This window comes from Pezoporus wallicus, unplaced genomic scaffold, assembly GCF_028554395.1.
Source record: "Pezoporus wallicus isolate ANWC-B61680 ecotype Strahan unplaced genomic scaffold, APGP_CSIRO_Pwel_v1 contig_11331, whole genome shotgun sequence".
NCBI classification, from domain to species: Eukaryota; Metazoa; Chordata; class Aves; order Psittaciformes; family Psittacidae; genus Pezoporus; species Pezoporus wallicus.
In genome coordinates, this window is record NW_026641316.1 from 1,002 (window position 1) to 19,660 (window position 18,659).

At 55.9% G+C, this 18,659-nt stretch overlaps 2 protein-coding genes across 2 annotated transcripts; both read left to right on the top strand.

Annotated features, from left to right (window-relative positions):
• The first annotated feature begins 731 nt into the window (after window positions 1-731).
• CHMP2A (charged multivesicular body protein 2A) lies at window positions 732-6,932 on the top strand. Its single transcript, XM_057422825.1, has 5 exons — window positions 732-904; window positions 2,710-2,889; window positions 4,775-4,905; window positions 5,981-6,042; window positions 6,775-6,932. Exons 1-5 carry the CDS (start codon window positions 737-739, stop codon window positions 6,894-6,896), a joined length of 663 nt encoding a protein of 220 aa, XP_057278808.1. The 5' UTR covers window positions 732-736; the 3' UTR covers window positions 6,897-6,932.
• A 2,303-nt stretch (window positions 6,933-9,235) lies between these two features.
• Window positions 9,236-15,107, top strand: LOC130606470 (natterin-3-like). The gene is made up of 5 exons (XM_057422832.1): window positions 9,236-9,255; window positions 10,156-10,205; window positions 10,402-10,480; window positions 11,723-12,489; window positions 14,919-15,107. The coding sequence occupies exons 2-5, from the start codon at window positions 10,191-10,193 to the stop codon at window positions 15,105-15,107; spliced, it is 1,050 nt and encodes a 349-aa protein (XP_057278815.1). The 5' UTR covers window positions 9,236-9,255; window positions 10,156-10,190.
• Window positions 15,108-18,659: the final 3,552 nt, after the last annotated feature.

Genomic DNA, 18,659 nt, shown 5'->3' on the forward strand with positions numbered 1-18,659 from the left:
GGGGAGGAGCCAATGGGGAGGGGGCTTAGAAATACCCCTTGGAAGGGGGGGAATCAATGAACACCCCACACACACCCCATTGACCCCCCCCACACCCCATTGACCCCCCCACCCCATTGACCCCCATACCCATTGACCCCCCCACCCCATTCACCCCCACACCCCATTCACCCCCCACACCCCATTGACCCCCATACCCATTGACCCCCACACCCCATTGACCCCCATACCCCATTGACCCCCCATACCCCATTCACCCCCACACCCCATTCACCCCCCACACCCCATTCACCCCCCACACCCCATTCACCCCCCACACCCCATTGACCCCCATACCCATTGACCCCCCCCATACCCATTGCCCCCCCCACCCCATTGCCCCCCACACCCCATTCACCCCCACACCCCATTGACACCCATACCCCATTGACCCCCATACCCATCGACCCCCACACCCCATTGCCCCCCCCATACCATTGACCCCCCATACCCATTGACCCCCATACCCATTGACCCCCCCCCATACCCATTGACCCCCATCCCCATTGACCCCCATACCCATTGCCCCCCACACCCCATTCACCCCCACACCCCATTCACCCCCACACCCCATTCACCCCCCACACCCCATTGCCCCCCCCATACCCATTCACCCCCCACACCCCATTGCCCCCCCCATACCCATTGACCCCCATACCCATTGCCCCCCCCCCCACCTCTCCTCGCAGCCATCCCTATGGAGCTGCTGTTCGGGCGCCGGAAGACGCCGGAGGAGCTGCTCCGGCAGAACCAGCGCGCCCTGGCCCGGGCCATGCGGGACCTGGATCGGGAACGCTCCAAGCTGGAAGCGCAGGAGAAGAAAATCATCCTGGACATCAAGAAGATGGCGAAGCAGGGCCAGATGGTGGGGACGGCCTCGGGGTAGCGGCGGGATAACGTGGGGATAACAGTGGGATAACGTGGGGATAACGTGGGGATAACGTGGGGATAACGTGGGGATAACAGTGGGATAACGTGGGGATAACGTGGGGATAACGTGGGGATAACGTGGGGATAACGTGGGGATAACGTGGGATAACGTGGGGATAACGTGGGGATCACGTGGGGATAACGTGGGGATAACAGTGGGATAACGTGGGGATAACGTGGGGATAACGTGGGGATAACGTGGGGATAACGTGGGAATAACGTGGGGATAACGTGGGGATAACGTGGGGATAACGTGGGGATAACGTGGGGATAACGTGGGGATAACGTGGGGATAACGTGGGGATAACGTGGGGAAAACGTGGGGATAACGTGGGGATAACGTGGGGATAACGTGGGGATAACGTGGGGATAACGTGGGGATAACGTGGGGATAACGTGGGGATAACGTGGGGATAACGTGGGATAACGTGGGGATAACGTGGGGATAACGTGGGGATAACGTGGGGATAACGTGGGGATAACGTGGGGATAACGTGGAGATAACGTGGGGATAACAGTGGGATAACGTGGGGATAACGTGGGGATAACGTGGAGATAACGTGGGGATAACGTGGGGATAACAGTGGGATAACGTGGGGATAACGTGGGGATAACAGTGGGATAACGTGGGGATAACGTGGGGATAACGTGGGATAACGTGGGGATAACGTGGGGATAACGTGGGGATAACGTGGGATAACGTGGGGATAACGTGGGGATAACGTGGGATAACGTGGGGATAACAGTGGGATAACGTGGGGATAACGTGGGGATAACGTGGGATAACGTGGGGATAACGTGGGGATAACGTGGGGTTAACGTGGGATAACGTGGGGATAACGTGGGGATAACGTGGGGATAACGTGGGGATAACGTGGGATAACGTGGGGATAACGTGGGGATAACGTGGGGATAACGTGGGGATAACGTGGGGATAACGTGGGGATAACGTGGGATAACGTGGGGATAACGTGGGATAACGTGGGGATAATGTCGGGGTAACGTGGGATAAAGTCGGGATAACAGTGGGATAATGTTGGGATAACATGGGATTTGGAATGCCTTGGGATGGGGATGAGGGGACCAGGAATGCCTTGGGATGGGGACCACAAGGAACCAGGAATCCCTTAGGATTGGGGTGAAGGAACCGGGAATGCCTTGGGATTGGGATGAAGGAACTGGGAATCCCTTGGGATGGGGATGAAGGGACTGGGAATCCCTTGGGATGGGGATGAAGGGACTGGGAATCCCTTGGGATGGGGATGAAGGGACTGGGAATGCCTTGGGATGGGGATGAAGGGACCAGGAATCCCTTAGGATTGGGGATGAAGGGACTGGGAATCCCTTGGGATGGGGATGAAGGAAATGGGAATGCCTTGGGATGGGGATGAAGATATCGGGAATGTCTTGGGATGGGGATGAAGGAACTGGGAATGCCTTGGGATGGGGATGAAGATATCGGGAATGTCTTGGGATGGGGATGAAGGAACTGGGAATGCCTTGGGATGGGGATGAAGGGACCGGGAATCCCTTGGGATGGGGATGAAGGGACCGGGAATGCCTTGGGATGGGGATGAAGGGACCGGGAATCCCTTGGGATGGGGATGAAGGAACTGGGAATCCCTTGGGATGGGGATGAAGATATCGGGAATGTCTTGGGATGGGGCTGAAGGAAATGGGAATCCCTTGGGATGGGGCTGACGGCGGGGTCCCCATTGATCTCGGTGGCGGCGCCTCCAGGACGCGGTGAAGATCATGGCCAAGGACCTGGTGCGGACGCGGCGCTACGTGAGGAAGTTCATCACCATGAGAGCCAACGTCCAGGCCGTGGCCCTCAAGATCCAGACCCTCAAATCCAACAACTCCATGGCGCAGGCCATGAAGGGGGTCACCAAAGCCATGGCCACCATGAACCGGCAGGTGGGGGGCCCCGAGGGGCAAGGCCGGGGCCACCAGGAGGTGGCTACGGGGGGGTCAAGGTGGTGGCTTCCATGGGGTGGTGCCTCCATGGGGTGGGTCCTCCATGGGTTGGGTCCTCCATGGGTTGGTGCCTTCATGGGTTGGGTCCTCCATGGGTTGGTTCCTCCATGGGTTGGGTCCTCCATGGGTTGGTTCCTCCATGGGTTGGGTCCTCCATGGGTTGGGTCCTCCATGGGTTGGGTCCTCCATGGGTTGGGTCCTCCACGGGTTGGGTCCTCCGTGGGTTGGGTCCTCCATGGGTTGGTTCCTCCATGGGTTGGGTCCTCCATGGGTTGGGTCCTCCATGGGTTGGGTCCTCCATGGGTTGGTGCCTTCATGGGTTGGGTCCTCCATGGGTTGGATCCTCCACGGGTTGGGTCCTCCGTGGGTTGGGTCCTCCATGGGTTGGTTCCTCCATGGGGTGGTGCCTCCATGGGGTGGGTCCCCCATGGGTTGGGTCCTCCATGGGTCCTCCATGGGTTGGGTCCTCCATGGGTTGGTTCCCCCATGGGTTGGGTCCTCCATGGGTTGGGTCCTCCATGGGTTGGGTCCTCCATGGGTTGGTTCCCCCATGGGTTGGTTCTCCCATGGGTTGGGTCCTCCATGGGTTGGTTCCCCCATGGGTTGGGTCCTCCATGGGTTGGTTCCTCCATGGGGTGGTGCCTCCATGGGGTGGGTCCTCCATGGGTTGGGTCCTCCACGGGTTGGGTCCTCCATGGGTTGGGTCCTCCATGGGTTGGTTCCTCCATGGGTTGGGTCCTCCACGGGTTGGGTCCTCCATGGGTTGGTGCCTTCATGGGTTGGGTCCTCCACGGGTTGGGTCCTCCACGGGTTGGGTCCTCCATGGGTTGGGTCCTCCATGGGTTGGTTCCCCCATGGGTTGGTTCTCCCATGGGTTGGGTCCTCCGTGGGTTGGGTCCTCCATGGGTTGGTTCCTCCATGGGGTGGTGCCTCCATGGGGTGGGTCCCCCATGGGTTGGGTCCTCCATGGGTCCTCTATGGGTTGGGTCCTCCATGGGTTGGTTCCCCCATGGGTTGGGTCCTCCATGGGTTGGGTCCTCCATGGGTTGGGTCCTCCATGGGTTGGGTCCTCCATGGGTTGGTTCCCCCATGGGTTGGGTCCTCCATGGGTTGGTTCCCCCATGGGTTGGGTCCTCCATGGGTTGGGTCCTCCATGGGTTGGTGCCTTCATGGGTTGGGTCCTCCATGGGTTGGGTCCTCCATGGGTTGGTTCCCCCATGGGTTGGGTCCTCCATGGGTTGGGTCCTCCATGGGTTGGTGCCTTCATGGGTTGGGTCCTCCATGGGTTGGGTCCTCCATGGGTTGGTTCCTCCATGGGTTGGGTCCTCCATGGGTAGGTTCCTCCATGGGTTGGTTCCTCCATGGTTTGGGTCCTCCATGGGTTGGGTCCCCCATGGGTTGGTTCCTCCATGGGTTGGTTCCTCCATGGTTTGGGTCCTCCACGGGTTGGGTCCTCCATGGGTTGGTTCCTCCATAGGTTGGTTCCTCCATGGGTTGGGTCCTCCATGGGTTGGGTCCCCCATGGGTTGGTTCCCCCATGGGTTGGGTCCTCCATGGGTTGGGTCCTCCATGGGTTGGGTCCTCCATGGCTCAGTGGCCCCATGGCTCGGTGGCCCCATGGCTCAGTGGCCCCATGGCTCAGTGGCCCCATGGCTCGGTGGCCCCATGGCTCAGTGGCCCCATGGCTCAGTGGCCCCATGGCTCGGTGGCCCCATGGCTCAGTGGCCCCATGGCTCGGTGGCCCCATGGCTCAGTGGCCCCATGGCTCGGTGGCCCCATGGCTCGGTGGCCCCATGGCTCAGTGGCCCCATGTCCCCCTGCGCAGCTGAAGCTGCCCCAGATCCAGAAGATCATGATGGACTTCGAGAAGCAGGCCGAGATCATGGACATGAAGGAGGAGCTGATGAACGACGCCATTGATGACGCCATGGGGGACGAGGAGGATGAGGAGGAGAGGTGGGAGCAATGGGGACATCAATGGGGACCAATGGGGTATCAATGGGGTATCAATGGGGACCAATGGGAACATCAGAGGACACCAATGGGGACATCAATGGGGTATCAATGGGGACCAATGGGGACCAGTGGGAGCAATGGGGACATCAATGGGGTATCAATGGGGACCAATGGGAACATCAGAGGACACCAATGGGGACATCAATGGGGTATCAATGGGGACCAATGGGAACATCAGAGGACACCAATGGGGACATCAATGGGGTATCAATGGGGACCAATGGGGACCAGTGGGAGCAATGGGGACATCAATGGGGTATCAATGGGGACCAATGGGAACATCAGAGGACACCAATGGGGACATCAATGGGGTATCAATGGGGACCAATGGGAACATCAGAGGACACCAATGGGGATCAATGGGAGGATCAGTTGGGACCAATTGGAACACCAATGGGGACATCAATGGGGTACCAATGGGGACCAATGGGAGCATCAGAGGACACCAATGGGGACCAATGGGGACATCAGTGGGGTACCAATGGGAACATCAGAGGACACCAGTGGGGACATCAATGGGGATCAATGGGGACACCACTGGGGCACCAATGGGAGAACCAGTTGGAACCAGTTTGGACACCAATGGGGACCAATGGGACACCAATGGGGACATCAGTGGGAACCAATGGGGACACCAGTGGGGACCAATGGGGTCACCAGTTGGTTGGGTCATCAGGGGCAGCAATGGGGACCAATGAGGGGACCAATGGGGACATCAGTGGGCACCAATGGGGACCAATAGGAGATCAATGGGGGCATCAGAGGACACCAATGGGGACATTCAATGGGGCACCAATGGGGACATTCAATGGGGCACCAATGGGGACATTCAATGGGGCACCAATGGGGACATCAGGGGGCAGCAATGGGATCACCACTGGGGACATCAGTGGGAACCAGTGGGGACATCAATGCGGCATCAGTGGGGCACCAGTGGGGACTAATGGGGGGACCAATGGGGTCCAATGGGGGGGCCATGGGGCGCTGGTGTCACCTCCTGCTGCTGTCCCCTCAGTGACGCCGTCGTGTCCCAAGTGCTGGATGAGCTGGGGCTGAACCTGACCGACGAGCTGGCCAGTGAGTGGGGCGCTATGGGGCAATGGGGGATATGGGGCAATGGGGGACAGTGGGGGATATGGGGCAATGGGGGGGATGGGGCAATGGGGGATATGGGGCAATGGGGGGGATGGGGCAATGGGGGATATGGGGCAATGGGGGACAGTGGGGGATATGGGGCAATGGGGGTAATTTGGCAATGGGGGCAATGGGGGGCAGTGGGGTAATGGAGGGTAAAGGGCTCTAGGGTCTCTATGGGCTCTATGGGGATCTCTGGGGCTCTATGGGCTCAATGGGTGCTTTGGGTGTTGAGTGCTATGGGCTCTATGGGGCTCTGTGGTCTCTATGGTCTCTATGGGTCTCTATGGGTCTCTATGGTCCCTATGGTCTCTATGGGTCTCTATGGGTCTCTATGGTCCCTATGGTCTCTATGGGTCTCTATGCTCTCTATGGGTCTCTATGGTCTCTATGATCTCCATGGGTCCCTATGGCCTCTATGGGTCTCTATGGGTCCCTATGGCCTCTATGGGTCCCTATGGGTCTCTATGGGTCCCTATGGGTCTCTATGGTCTCTATGGGTCTCTATGATCTCTATGGGTCCCTATGGGTCTCTATGATCCCTATGGGTCCCTATGGGTCTCTATGGGTCTCTATGGTCTCTATGGGTCCCTATGGCCTCTATGGGTCCCTATGGGTCCCTATGGGTCTCTATGGGTCCCTGTGGGTCCGCCCCTGACGTGGCTCCCGTTTCAGCGCTGCCGCCGCCAGGGGGCGCTCTGTCGGCGGGGGAGGGGCGCCCGGCCGAGCCCGCGGCCGCTTTGGCCGACGCCGACGCCGACCTGGAGGAGCGGCTCAAGAACCTGCGGCGGGACTGACCTCTGACCCCTGACCCCGTGGCCTCTGACCCCCTGACCTGGGACGGGTGGTCGCTGACCGCGTGACCCTGACCTTTGGCCGTTGACCCTGACTCGTTACCTACAGTCTCTGCTCTGTGACCTCTGACCCCTGGTCACATGAACCATGACTTGTGACCTTTGATCGTGTGACTCATGACCTGTGACCTCTGACTCCCGTTCACATGAACCATGGTCTGTGACCAATGACCACGTGACTCATGATGGTCTGTGACCAACCTTTGACCACGTGACTCATGACCATGACATGTGACCTGTGACCAATGACCCCCGTGACCTGTGACCTCTGACCCCCGTTCACATGAACCGTGGTCTGTGACCAATGACCACGTGACTCATGACCTGTGACCTCTGACCCCTCGTTCACATGAACCATTACTTGTGACCTTTGACCACGTGACTCATGACCTATGACCTCTGACACACACACACGATCACATGATCCATGACCTGTGACCAATGACCGCGTGACTCGTGACCTGTGACCTCTGACCCCCGATCACATGAACCGTGGACTGTGACCAATGACCGCGTGACTCGTGACCTGTGACCTCTGACCCCCGTTCGCATGAACCATGATCTGTGACCAATGACCACGTGACTCGTGACCTGTGACCTCTGACCCCTCGTTCACATGAACCATTACTTGTGACCTTTGACCACGTGACTCGTGACCTATGGCCTCTGACACACACACACACGATCACATGATCCATGACCTGTGACCAATTACCATGTGGCTCATGACCTGTGACCTCTGACCCCCGATCACATGAGCCATGACCTGTGACCAATGAACGTGTGATCAATGACCTGTGACCTCTGACCCCTGACCTGTGTGACCCTCTGACCGCATGAACCATGACCCACATGACCTGTGACCACGTGACCTGTGACTCAATGCCCTGTGACCTTTGACCCCCAACACATGACCTGCGTGCTCTGCCCCCTCATCATGTGACCTACGACCTCTGCCACGTGCCTGTGACATGTGCTGCCTGAGCCCTCATGTGACCTCCTGACATGTGACCTTCGACCTCTGACCCCTCACCTGTGCCCTTCGTCCACTGACCCTGACCATGACCTGCGTCATGTGACCTTTGACCCCATCCTGACAATGCCCTTTGACCTTTAGTGACCCCAGGGCTGCCCCTGAGTCACCTTTGACCTCTCCCTGTGTCGGGGGGGGGGGCGCACCTGGGACACACTACAGGGGGGATCTGCCCCCCCATTGGCCAATTGCCCCCCCCTTGCCCCATTTACCCCCCTATTGGGTTGTTTACCCCCCCATTGAGTTATTTACCCCCCCATTGAGTTATTTACCCCCCTTACTGGGTTATTTACCCCCCATTGGGTTATTTACCCCCCCATTGAGTTATTTACCCCCCTATTGGGTTATTTACCCCCCTATTGGGTTATTTACCCCCCTATTGGGTTATTTACCCCCCCTATTGGGTTATTTACCCCCCTATTGGGTTATTTACCCCGCTATTGGGTTATTTACACCCCATTGAGTTATTTACCCCCCTATTGGGTTATTTACCCCCCCCTTGGGTTATTTACTGCCCCATTGGGTTATTTACCCCCCTTATTGGATCATTTACCCCGCTTATTGGGTTATTTACCCCCTTAGTGGGTTAGTTACCCCCTCATTGCCCCATTTACCCCCCTATTGGGTTATTTACCCCCCCTATTGGGTTATTTACCCCCCTATTGGGTTATTTACCCCCTATTGGGTTATTTACCCCCCTTGGGTTATTTACCCCCCCTCAGCTTCTTACCCCCCCCCTATTTGCCCCCTCTTGGGGTATTTGCACTGTTCTGTTCCCCCCCCCCCCCATATTTACCCCCTTTGGGGGTTGCCCAAATAAAGGCCTGAGATTGGTTCCCGTTGCTTCCCCCCCCGGCTGCTTCCTATGGGGGGGGAAGGGGGGAGGGGGGGGCAGGATGGGACCGGGAATGATGGGAGTTGGATGGGATTCCAATGGAAAAGTTGGGAATGCTTTCCCATCGTGGGGGGGGGGGGATCCGGGGGGGGGTTTTCCATGGAAAAGATGGGGTTTGGGAGCGTGGGAATGGGATGGATGGGGGGGGGAGGGGGTGTCCAAGTGGGGAATGCCGGAATTCCAGGCGAAATTCCACCCGCACCGGGCCAATTCCCAACACTTCCCCTCCCCCATCTTGGCCTCTTCCCGTTTGTTTGCGCTTTTCCCGTTGGATTTTGGACTTCCCAGGTTGGGCTCCTCCCCCCCCACCACCCCCAAAAAGGGCCAAAAACCAGCCAAAAAAAAACGGGAATTCCATCCCAGGGGGAGCTGAGGTGAGCTTGGGAACGCCGGGAATACCGTGGGCTTTCGGTTGACCCCCAAAAGGGGTGGATTTAGCCCCAAAACAGGTGGATTTAGCCCCAAAACAGGTGGATTTAGCCCCAAAACGGGTGGATTTAGCCCCAAAAGGGGTGGATTTAACCCCAAAACAGGTGGATTTAGCCCCAAAATGGGTGGATTTAACCCCAAAACAGGTGGATTTAGCCCCAAAACGGGTGGATTTAGCCCCAAAACGGGTTGATTTAGCCCCAAAACAGGTGGATTTAGCCCCAAAACGGGTTGATTTAGCCCAAAAACAGGTGGATTTAACCCCAAAACAGGTGGATTTAGCCCCAAAAGGGGTGGATTTAATCCCAAAACAGGTGGATTTAGCCCCAAAACGGGTGGATTTAGCCCCAAAATGGGTGGATTTAACCCCAAAACAGGTGGATTTAGCCCCAAAAGGGGTGGATTTAATCCCAAAACGGGTGGATTTAGCCCCAAAACGGGTGGATTTAGCCCCAAAACAGGTGGATTTAGCTCCAAAACGGGTGGATTTAACCCCAAAATGGGTGGATTTAACCCCAAAACAGGTGGATTTAGCCCCAAAACGGGTGGATTTAGCCCCAAAACAGGTGGATGTAGCCCCAAAACGGGTGGATTTAGCCCCAAAACGGGTGGATTTAGCCCCAAAACGGGTGGATTTAGCCCCAAAACGGGTGGATTTAGCCCCAAAACGGGTGGATTTAACCCCAAAACGGGTGGATTTAGCCCCAAAACGGGCGCTTTTACCCCCCAAAATGGCACATTCGGGAGCCAGGAATGGTTGGGAATGATGGGGGGAGGCGTTGGGATGGGAATGGGATGAGGCCACGGAGCTGCCCCAATTCATCTGGATCTCAATCCCATTGCAGCTCTTCAATCCCAAGCTCTGGAATTGGCCGTTGGGATGCGGATGCTCGAGGTACAGCACCTCTTTTTGGGGGGGGGGTATGGGATTTATGAGCATTCCATAGGGAAAAGCGGGATCAAATCCATCTGATCCATGGATAAGAAAGGGGTTGGGAGCAATTGAACTGGGTCAATGCATCCGGACAATGGGATGTTGGGATCCAAGCCCGGAGCTGACCCCCCCCCCCCCCATCTTTGGTTCCCCACAGCTCTTCCTCCTCCTCTTCTTCCTCCTCCGAGGGCCTGGAATGGCTCCAATGGGAGCGATGGGAATTCGGCGGCGCCGGGGTGAGTCCGGGTCCTGGTGGGGTTTGGTCCATAGGGATGCGGCGTTGGGATGAAGCTGGTCCAATGGGGCTCCATCCATTGGGATGAAGCTGGTCCGATGGGGGTCCATCCATTGGGATGAAGCTGGTCCAATGGGGGTCCATCCATTGGGATGAACCTGGTCCGATGGGGGTCCATCCATTGGGATGAAGCTGGTCCAATGGGGCTCCATCCATTGGGATGAACCTGGTCCGATGGGGGTCCATCCATTGGGATGAAGCTGGTCCGATGGGGGTCCATCCATTGGGATGAAGCTGGTCCGATGGGGCTCCATCCATTGGGCTCCATCCATTGGGATGAAGCTGGTCCGATGGGGCTCCATCCATTGGGATGAACCTGGTCCAATGGGGGTCCATCCATTGGGCTCCATCCATTGGGATGAAGCTGGTCCGATGGGGGTCCACCCATTGGGATGAAGCTGGTCCAATGGGGCTCCATCCATTGGGATGAACCTGGTCCAATGGGGGTCCATCCATTGGGATGAAGCTGGTCCAATGGGGGTCCATCCATTGGGCTCCATCCATTGGGATGAAGCTGGTCCGATGGGGGTCCACCCATTGGGATGAAGCTGGTCCAATGGGGGTCCACCCATTGGGATGAAGCTGGTCCGATGGGGGTCCATCCATTGGGATGAAGCTGGTCCAATGGGGGTCCATCCATTGGGATGAAGCTGGTCCAATGGGGGTCCATCCAATGTGGGTCCATCCATTGGGATGAACCTGCTCCAATGTGGGTCCATCCATTGGGATGAACCTGCTCCTGTGTGGGTCCATCCATTGGGATGAACCTGGTCCAATGTGGGTCCATCCGTTGGGATGAACTTGCTCCTGTGGGGGTCCATCCATTGGGATGAACCTGCTCCTGTGGGGGTCCATCCATTGGGATGAACCCGCTCCAACGCGGCTCCATCCATTGGGATGAACCTGCTCCTATGTGGGTCCATCCATAGGGATGAACCCGCTCCAACGCAGCTCCATCCATTGGGATGAACCTGCTCCTATGTGGGTCCATCCATAGGGATGAACCCGCTCCAACGCAGCTCCATCCATTGGGATGAACCCGCTCCAACGCGGCTCCATCCATTGGGATGAACCCGCTCCAACGCAGCTCCATCCATTGGGATGAACCCGCTCCAACGCAGCTCCATCCATTGGGCTCCCCTCCTCACCCACCCCCCCCCACACCCCTTTTCCCCCCCTATAGCCACCCCTTGGCTCCCGGAGGACCCCCCTTCCCCCCTGCAATGGGTGCCCTTCCAAGGCCGCCTCCCCCCGGACGCCGTCTCCAACTGGAACTCCCATTCCCAGCGCCTGGAATTCGTCTGCTCCGCTCTCAGCTGCCACACCGGCGCCTACGTCCCCTCCCGGGGCCCCTTTTGCTTCTTCCCCTTCGCCGAGCGCGAGCATCGCGCCCAAGCCTTCAAGCTCTTGGTCAACGCCGGCGGCCTTGAGGACCTCCAATGGGTCAACGCGTCCTTCGGGGCCGTTCCGGAGGGCGCCGTCGAGAGCTGCCCCCACGACGACATCTTCGTGGCCAGGACCTCCTATGGCTTGGGCAAGGTGGTGAAGGAGCAGCGCGCGGCCTTCGTGGTGCTGGACGGGGAGGAGCTGTGGTTCAAGTGGTACCAAGTGTTGGCCGTCAAGAAGGGCCCGTCCAACGTCACCGTCGCCGACGTGGTCTATAACACGAGCGGAGCGGTGCTGAGCGCGGAGGACGTCACCTTGAGCAGCGCCACGGTGCGGAACCGCGGCTGCGCCCCCCAACTCCGGCGCATCCCCATGGAAGCGGTCTTGGAAGTGGAGCACGATTGGGTCTTGAGGCCCAACTTCTTCGCCGGGCTCCGCGGGACGCTCGAAGCAGCCCCGTTGCTCTTCAACGGGAGCGGGTGGGAGGCGGGCGCCGTGGGCGCCGTGCCGTGGGTGGGGGGAGCCAGCACCATGGAATACGTGCTCCATAGGGATAGGGGTAGGGTAGGGGTAGGGGGTTTAGGGGTAGGGATTGGTGGGTTAGGGTTAGGGTTAGGGTTAGGGTTAGGGTTGGGGTTAGGGGTAGGGTTAGGGTTAGGGTTAGGGTTAGGGGTAAGGGTTAGGGGTTAGGGTTAGGGTTAGGGTAGGGTTAGGGTTAGGGTTAGGGTTAGGGTTAGGGGTAGGGTTAGGGTTAGGGTTAGGGTTAGGGTTAGGTTAGGGTTAGGGTTAGGGTTAGGGGTAGGGTTAGGGGTAGGGTTAGGGTTAGGGTTAGGGTTAGGGGTTAGGGTTAGGGTTGGGGTTAGGGTTGGGGTTAGGGTTGGGGTTAGGGTTAGGGTTAGGGTTGGGTTTATGTTTAGGCTTATGGTTATGGGTTATGTTTTCTGTTGTGAGTTTGAATTAGTTTTAGGGTTAAGTTTTTGGTTATGGTTATTATAGCACAGCCACCATTGAGCTGTGGTGCTGAGTTCTTCGTCTCTATGGATTCTTTTCCATCTTGAACCCAAAATGAACCAAAATGTTGTGTTTTCTTTTTGGAATCTTCTTCTCCCCATTCCAACAACGAAGACCCCCCCTAAAACTTCCTATTTTCAGCAAAACCTTTCTTGTCTTTAAAAAGTGGGCAGCACCAGCTCAGGATCCCGAAAACGGGCCCAAATTGGGTGGTTTTCCACCCAAAAACGCCCTAGAGGGCTCTTTCCCACCCCCATGGACACTTCCCACCCCAAGAGGTGATGGTGGAGGGAGGGGGCATCCACATGGAGGTGGTGGCATCACCTCCGGGTGCTGGTGGTCCATATCCCAGTGCTGGGAATGCCGGGGGGGGGATTTAGGTTACCCCCAAAATGGGTGGGATTAGCCCCCAAAATGCATGGGTTTAGCCTCAAAATGGGTAGATTTAGCCCCAAACTGGGTGGATTTAGCCCCAAAATGGCACATTTGGGAGCTGGGAATGGTTGGGAAATGGGGTGGGGGGGTGGCTCTGTGTCCCTGCTCTGTGGCCACGTCTCATCCCCACATCCCCATATCCCCATGTCCCATAGGATCATAGGATGGGTTGGCTTGGGAAGGACTTTAAGATGATCCAGTTCCATGGGCAGGGACATCTCCCATTGGACCATGTTAGCCAAGGCTCCATCCAGCCATTCCATCCCCACGTCCCAGCCCCACATCCCCATCATCACGTCCCATTGCCACATCCTCATCCCCACATCCCCATGTCTCCATCATCACATCCCCACATCCCCATATCCTCATCATCCCATCCCATCCCCACATCCCCATGTCCTCATCATCCCATCCCATCCCCACATCCCCATCCCCACATCATCCCATCCCATCCCTATGTCCCATCCCTGTATCCCCATCCCCACATCTCCATGTCCCCATCATCACATCCCCATCCCCACATCCCCATCCCATCCCATCCCCATGTCCCATCCCTGTATCCCCAGCCCCACATCCCCATGTCCTCATCATCCCATCCCATCCCCACATCCCATTGCCCTCCAGCTTTAACCCCCTCCTCTTATGGAAAGTGATGAGGATGCTTTGGGAATGATGTGCCATTCATTCCTTCGGGAATCCCTTATCCCAAAGGCCTCATGGAAAGGGATTTGGGATTGATGTGCCATTCATTCCATAGGGAATCCCTTATCCCAAAGGCCCCATGGAAAGGGATGAGGATGCTTTGGGATTGATGTGCCATTCATTCCATAGGGAATCCCTTATCCCAAAGGCCTCATGGAAAGGGATTTGGGAATGATGTGCCATTCATTCCTTAACGGATCCCTTATCCCAAAGGCCTCATGGAAAGGGATTTGGGATTGATGTGCCATTCATTCCTTAACGGATCCCTTATCCCAAAGGCCTCATGGAAAGGGATTTGGGATTGATGTGCCATTCATTCCTTAGCGAATCCCTTATCCCAAAGGCCTCATGGAAAGGGATTTGGGATTGATGTGCCATTCATTCCTTAGGGGAATCCCTTATCCCAAAGGCCTCATGGAAAGGGATTTGGGATTGATGTGCCATTCATTCCATAGGGAATCCCTTATCCCAAAGGCCTCATGGAAAGGGATTTGGGAATGATGTGCCATTCATTCCATAGGGAATCCCTTATCCCAAAGGCCTCATGGAAAGGGATTTGGGATTGATGTGCCATTCATTCCATAGGGAATCCCTTATCCCAAAGGCCTCATGGAAAGGGATTTGGGAATGATGTGCCATTCATTCCATAGGGAATCCCTTATCCCAAAGGCCTCATGGAAAGCGATTTGGGATTGATGTGCCATTCATTCCATAGGGAATCCCTTATCCCAAAGGCCTCATGGAAAGGGATTTGGGAATGATGTGCCATTCATTCCTTAACGGATCCCTTATCCCAAAGGCCTCATGGAAAGGGATTTGGGATTGATGTGCCATTCATTCCTTAGGGAATCCCTTATCCCAAAGGCCCCATGGACAGGGATGAGGATGCCTTGCAGTGGGTGAGAGCTCCATCAGGACCCCCAAGCTGGGGGAGCATCGGGGTGCACGTCAGCACCCGAGCCCTGGCACCCATCGGAGCCGACGTCATCCCCATGGATCCCGGCTTAAACCCGGCACAGACGGGGCCATTGTGAGCCCTTGGCTCTGTCCTCAAGCCCTACCCATAGGCAAACAGCACCAGCACCACTCGTGACCCTGCTCAGCACCGCATCCTGCCCCATTCATCCCCCTGAAAGCTCAACTTGAGAGGGGAAAATCCTTCCCTGCTTTGCCCCAGTGCTTGCAGTGATTGATGGCAAATAAAACCCTATTGGTTTGGGGTGGAGGATGGAGTGGTTTGCACTGATTGATGGCAAATAAAACCCTATTGGTTTGGGGTGGAGGATGGAGTGGTTTGCAGTGATTGATGGCAAATAAAACCCTATTGGTTTGGGGTGGAGGATGGAGGGGTTTGCACTGATTGATGGCAAATAAAACCCTATTGGTTTGGGGTGGAGGATGGAGTGGTTTGCACTGATTGATGGCAAATAAAACCCTATTGGTTTGGGGTGGAGGATGGAGTGGTTTGCAGTGATTGATGGCAAATAAAACCCTATTGGTTTGGGGTGGAGGATGGAGGGGTTTGCACTGATTGATGGCAAAGAAACCCTATTGGTTTGGGATGGAGGATGGAGTGGTTTGCACTGATTGATGGCAAATAAAACCCTATTGGTTTGGGATGGAGGATGGAGTGGTTTGAACTGATTGATGGCAAATAAAACCCTATTGGTTTGGGGTGGAGGATGGAGTGGTTTGCAGTGATTGATGGCAAATAAAACCCTATTGGTTCGGGGTGGAGGATGGAGTGGTTTGCAGTGATTGATGGCAAATAAAACCCTATTGGTTTGGGGTGGAGGATGGAGTGGTTTGCAGTGATTGATGGCAAATAAAACCCTATTGGTTTGGGGTGGAGGATGGAGGGGTTTGCACTGATTGATGGCAAATAAAACCCTATTGGTTTGGGGTGGAGGATGGAGTGGTTTGCAGTGATTGATGGCAAATAAAACCCTATTGGTTTGGGGTGGAGGATGGAGTGGTTTGCAGTGATTGATGGCAAATAAAACCCTATTGGTTTGGGGTGGAGGATGGAGTGGTTTGCAGTGATTGATGGCAAATAAAACCCTATTGGTTTGGGGTGGAGGATGGAGTGGTTTGCAGTGATTGATGGCAAATAAAACCCTATTGGTTTGGGATGGAGGATGGAGTGGTTTGCAGTGATTGATGGCAAATAAAACCCTATTGGTTTGGGGTGGAGGATGGAGTGGTTTGCAGTGATTGATGGCAAATAAAACCCTATTGGTTTGGGGTGGAGGATGGAGTGGTTTGCACTGATTGATGGCAAATAAAACCCTGATTGGTTTGGGGTGGAGGATGGAGTGGTTTGCACTGAATGGCAAAAAACCCTATTGGTTTGGGGTGGAGGATGGAGTGGTTTGCAGTGATTGATGGCAAATAAAACCCTATTGGTTTGGGGTGGAGGATGGAGTGGTTTGCAGTGATTGATGGCAAATAAAACCCTATTGGTTTGGGGTGGAGGATGGAGTGGTTTGCACTGATTGATGGCAAATAAAACCCTATTGGTTTGGGGTGGAGGATGGAGTGGTTTTCAGTTATTTATTGCAAAAAAAACCCAATTGGTTTGGGGTGGAGGATGGAGTGGTTTGCACTGATTGATGGCAAAGTGGTTTGCAGTGATTGATGGCAAATAAAACCCTATTGGTTTGGGGTGGAGGATGGAGTGGTTTGCAGTGATTGATGGCAAATAAAACCCTATTGGTTTGGGGTGGAGGATGGAGTGGTTTGCAGTGATTGATGGCAAATAAACCCTATTGGTTCGGGGTGGAGGATGGAGTGGTTTGCAGTGATTGATGGCAAATAAAACCCTATTGGTTTGGAGTGGTTTGCAGTGATTGATGGCAAATAAAACCCAATTGGTTTGGGGTGGAGGATGGAGTGGTTTGCAGTGATTGATGGCAAATAAAACCCTATTGGTTGGGGTGGAGGATGGAGTGGTTTGCAGTGATTGATGGCAAATAAAACCCTATTGGTTTGGGGTGGAGGATGGAGTGGTTTGCAGTGATTGATGGCAAAGAAACCCTATTGGTTCGGGGTGGAGGATGGAGTGGTTTGCACTGATTGATGGCAAATAAAACCCTATTGGTTTGGGGTGGAGGATGGAGTGGTTTGCACTGATTGATGGCAAATAAAACCCTATTGGTTCGGGGTGGAGGATGGAGTGGTTTGCACTGATTGACCCCTCCTCTGTGCACCAAGCCAATGTCAATGCACTGATGGCTCTTTCAATGGGCTCCTCCATCCCCACCGTTGGATTTCCCTCCTTTGGGTGCCGTTTTTCAGGTCACACCACGGCATTGGGGCTGCCAAACGAGGTCCCAAAGGAGCGGGATCCCCCTCTCCTTGGATCTGATGCTCAAAGCAGCACAATGGGGCAGCCAAGCCTCTCCCACCTCCCTGCTGCCGATGCTGAGCTCCTTGCTGAGCCCCCGAGATGCTCCCCATGGAGCCCGGCCTTAAATCAGAGGCCACAAAGAGCTGGGATCCGCTCCAACCAGAGGGATTTCAGCCAAAGATCCCCCTGAGCCGGGGGGGAATCGGATCCACGATGGAAAAGTTGAGGAGCTGGCCTGAAAGCTTGGGATTCCCAAGCTCTGGGGCTGAAGAAGAGCTATGGAGTGACAGGGGAGGGCAATGGGGATGGGATTGGAGGGTAACCAAGGGGCTACAAAGCCCATTGGAGGTAAATCGGCTCAAGCTGAAGGCCCAAGGGCTGCTTGAGGAGGAGCTATCCCCATGGAAAAGGTGGGATTCGGGATCCCATCACACACAGGAGGTGGTGCTGGCGTTGGGAATATGAGCTCCTTGATGCTCTGCTATCCCATGGGATCGCTCCTCCGGCCCTGTTCCAGCGTTCCTCTGTGTAATTCCTGGTGTGCTATCCAAAAACATCCATTCCTTGACCCTTTTTTTGTCTAAATACGACCCAAAATGTGCAACGGGACGGGTGCTGCGCCCTGCATTGCTCCTCCTGCATCCCAGCGCTCACCTGGGGCATCTCCTCCGGTCAAGGCCAATCAGAGATGCCTGTATCTCCATCCTTCCCGTGTGTCCATGGCAACAGCGGGTCCATGGTCCAAGCATCCTGGGTGCATCCGAACTGATGGAGTGGGATTAAACCAGCACCTCGGGCTTTGGGGGCCTCCGAGGATGGGGTGGGCTCCTTCCTGCCTTCCTCAAGGGGTCTCCCTCCCATCCACACCTCATCCCATTGGGAAGAGCCAGACACACCCCCCCCAATTTGCTTTTGGCCTCAGCACCACCAGGATGGGCTTTCCCCTTCATCCAATGGATGGAAGAGCATGGGAAGAGGGAAGCAGCACAGGGAAAAGCAAGGAAAAGAGGGAGGAGAACAGGCACTGGGAGGGGGAGAGGCCACTTAAAGGGAGGAGCCAGGGTGAGCCCTATTTGTCCCTTGGTCCTTGCAGCCCTCTCTCCTCCTTCGGTAGCCACCGGCTCTGTCTTTCCCATTGGGACCATCCTGCTCTTCCCAGGAGCTGCCTCATTGCATGGCACCACCAGGGATTCTCCATCTCCCAACCCCTGGAAGCCTGGGTTCCTTCCACGGGAGC

Coding starts and splice junctions, on each gene's coding strand:
- LOC130606470 (XM_057422832.1), top strand. Junction 10,481..11,722: donor GGGAATTCGGCGGCGCCGGG/GTGAGTCCGGGT, acceptor CCCCCCCTATAG/CCACCCCTTGGCTCCCGGAG. Junction 12,490..14,918: donor TCCATAGGGATAGGGGTAGG/GTAGGGGTAGGG, acceptor TTCATTCCTTAG/GGAATCCCTTATCCCAAAGG.
- CHMP2A (XM_057422825.1), top strand. CDS start 737: ATGGAGCTGCTGTTCGGGCGCCGGAAGACGCCGGAGGAGCTGCTCCGG. Junction 905..2,709: donor TGGCGAAGCAGGGCCAGATG/GTGGGGACGGCC, acceptor CGGCGCCTCCAG/GACGCGGTGAAGATCATGGC. Junction 4,906..5,980: donor GAGGAGGATGAGGAGGAGAG/GTGGGAGCAATG, acceptor CTGTCCCCTCAG/TGACGCCGTCGTGTCCCAAG.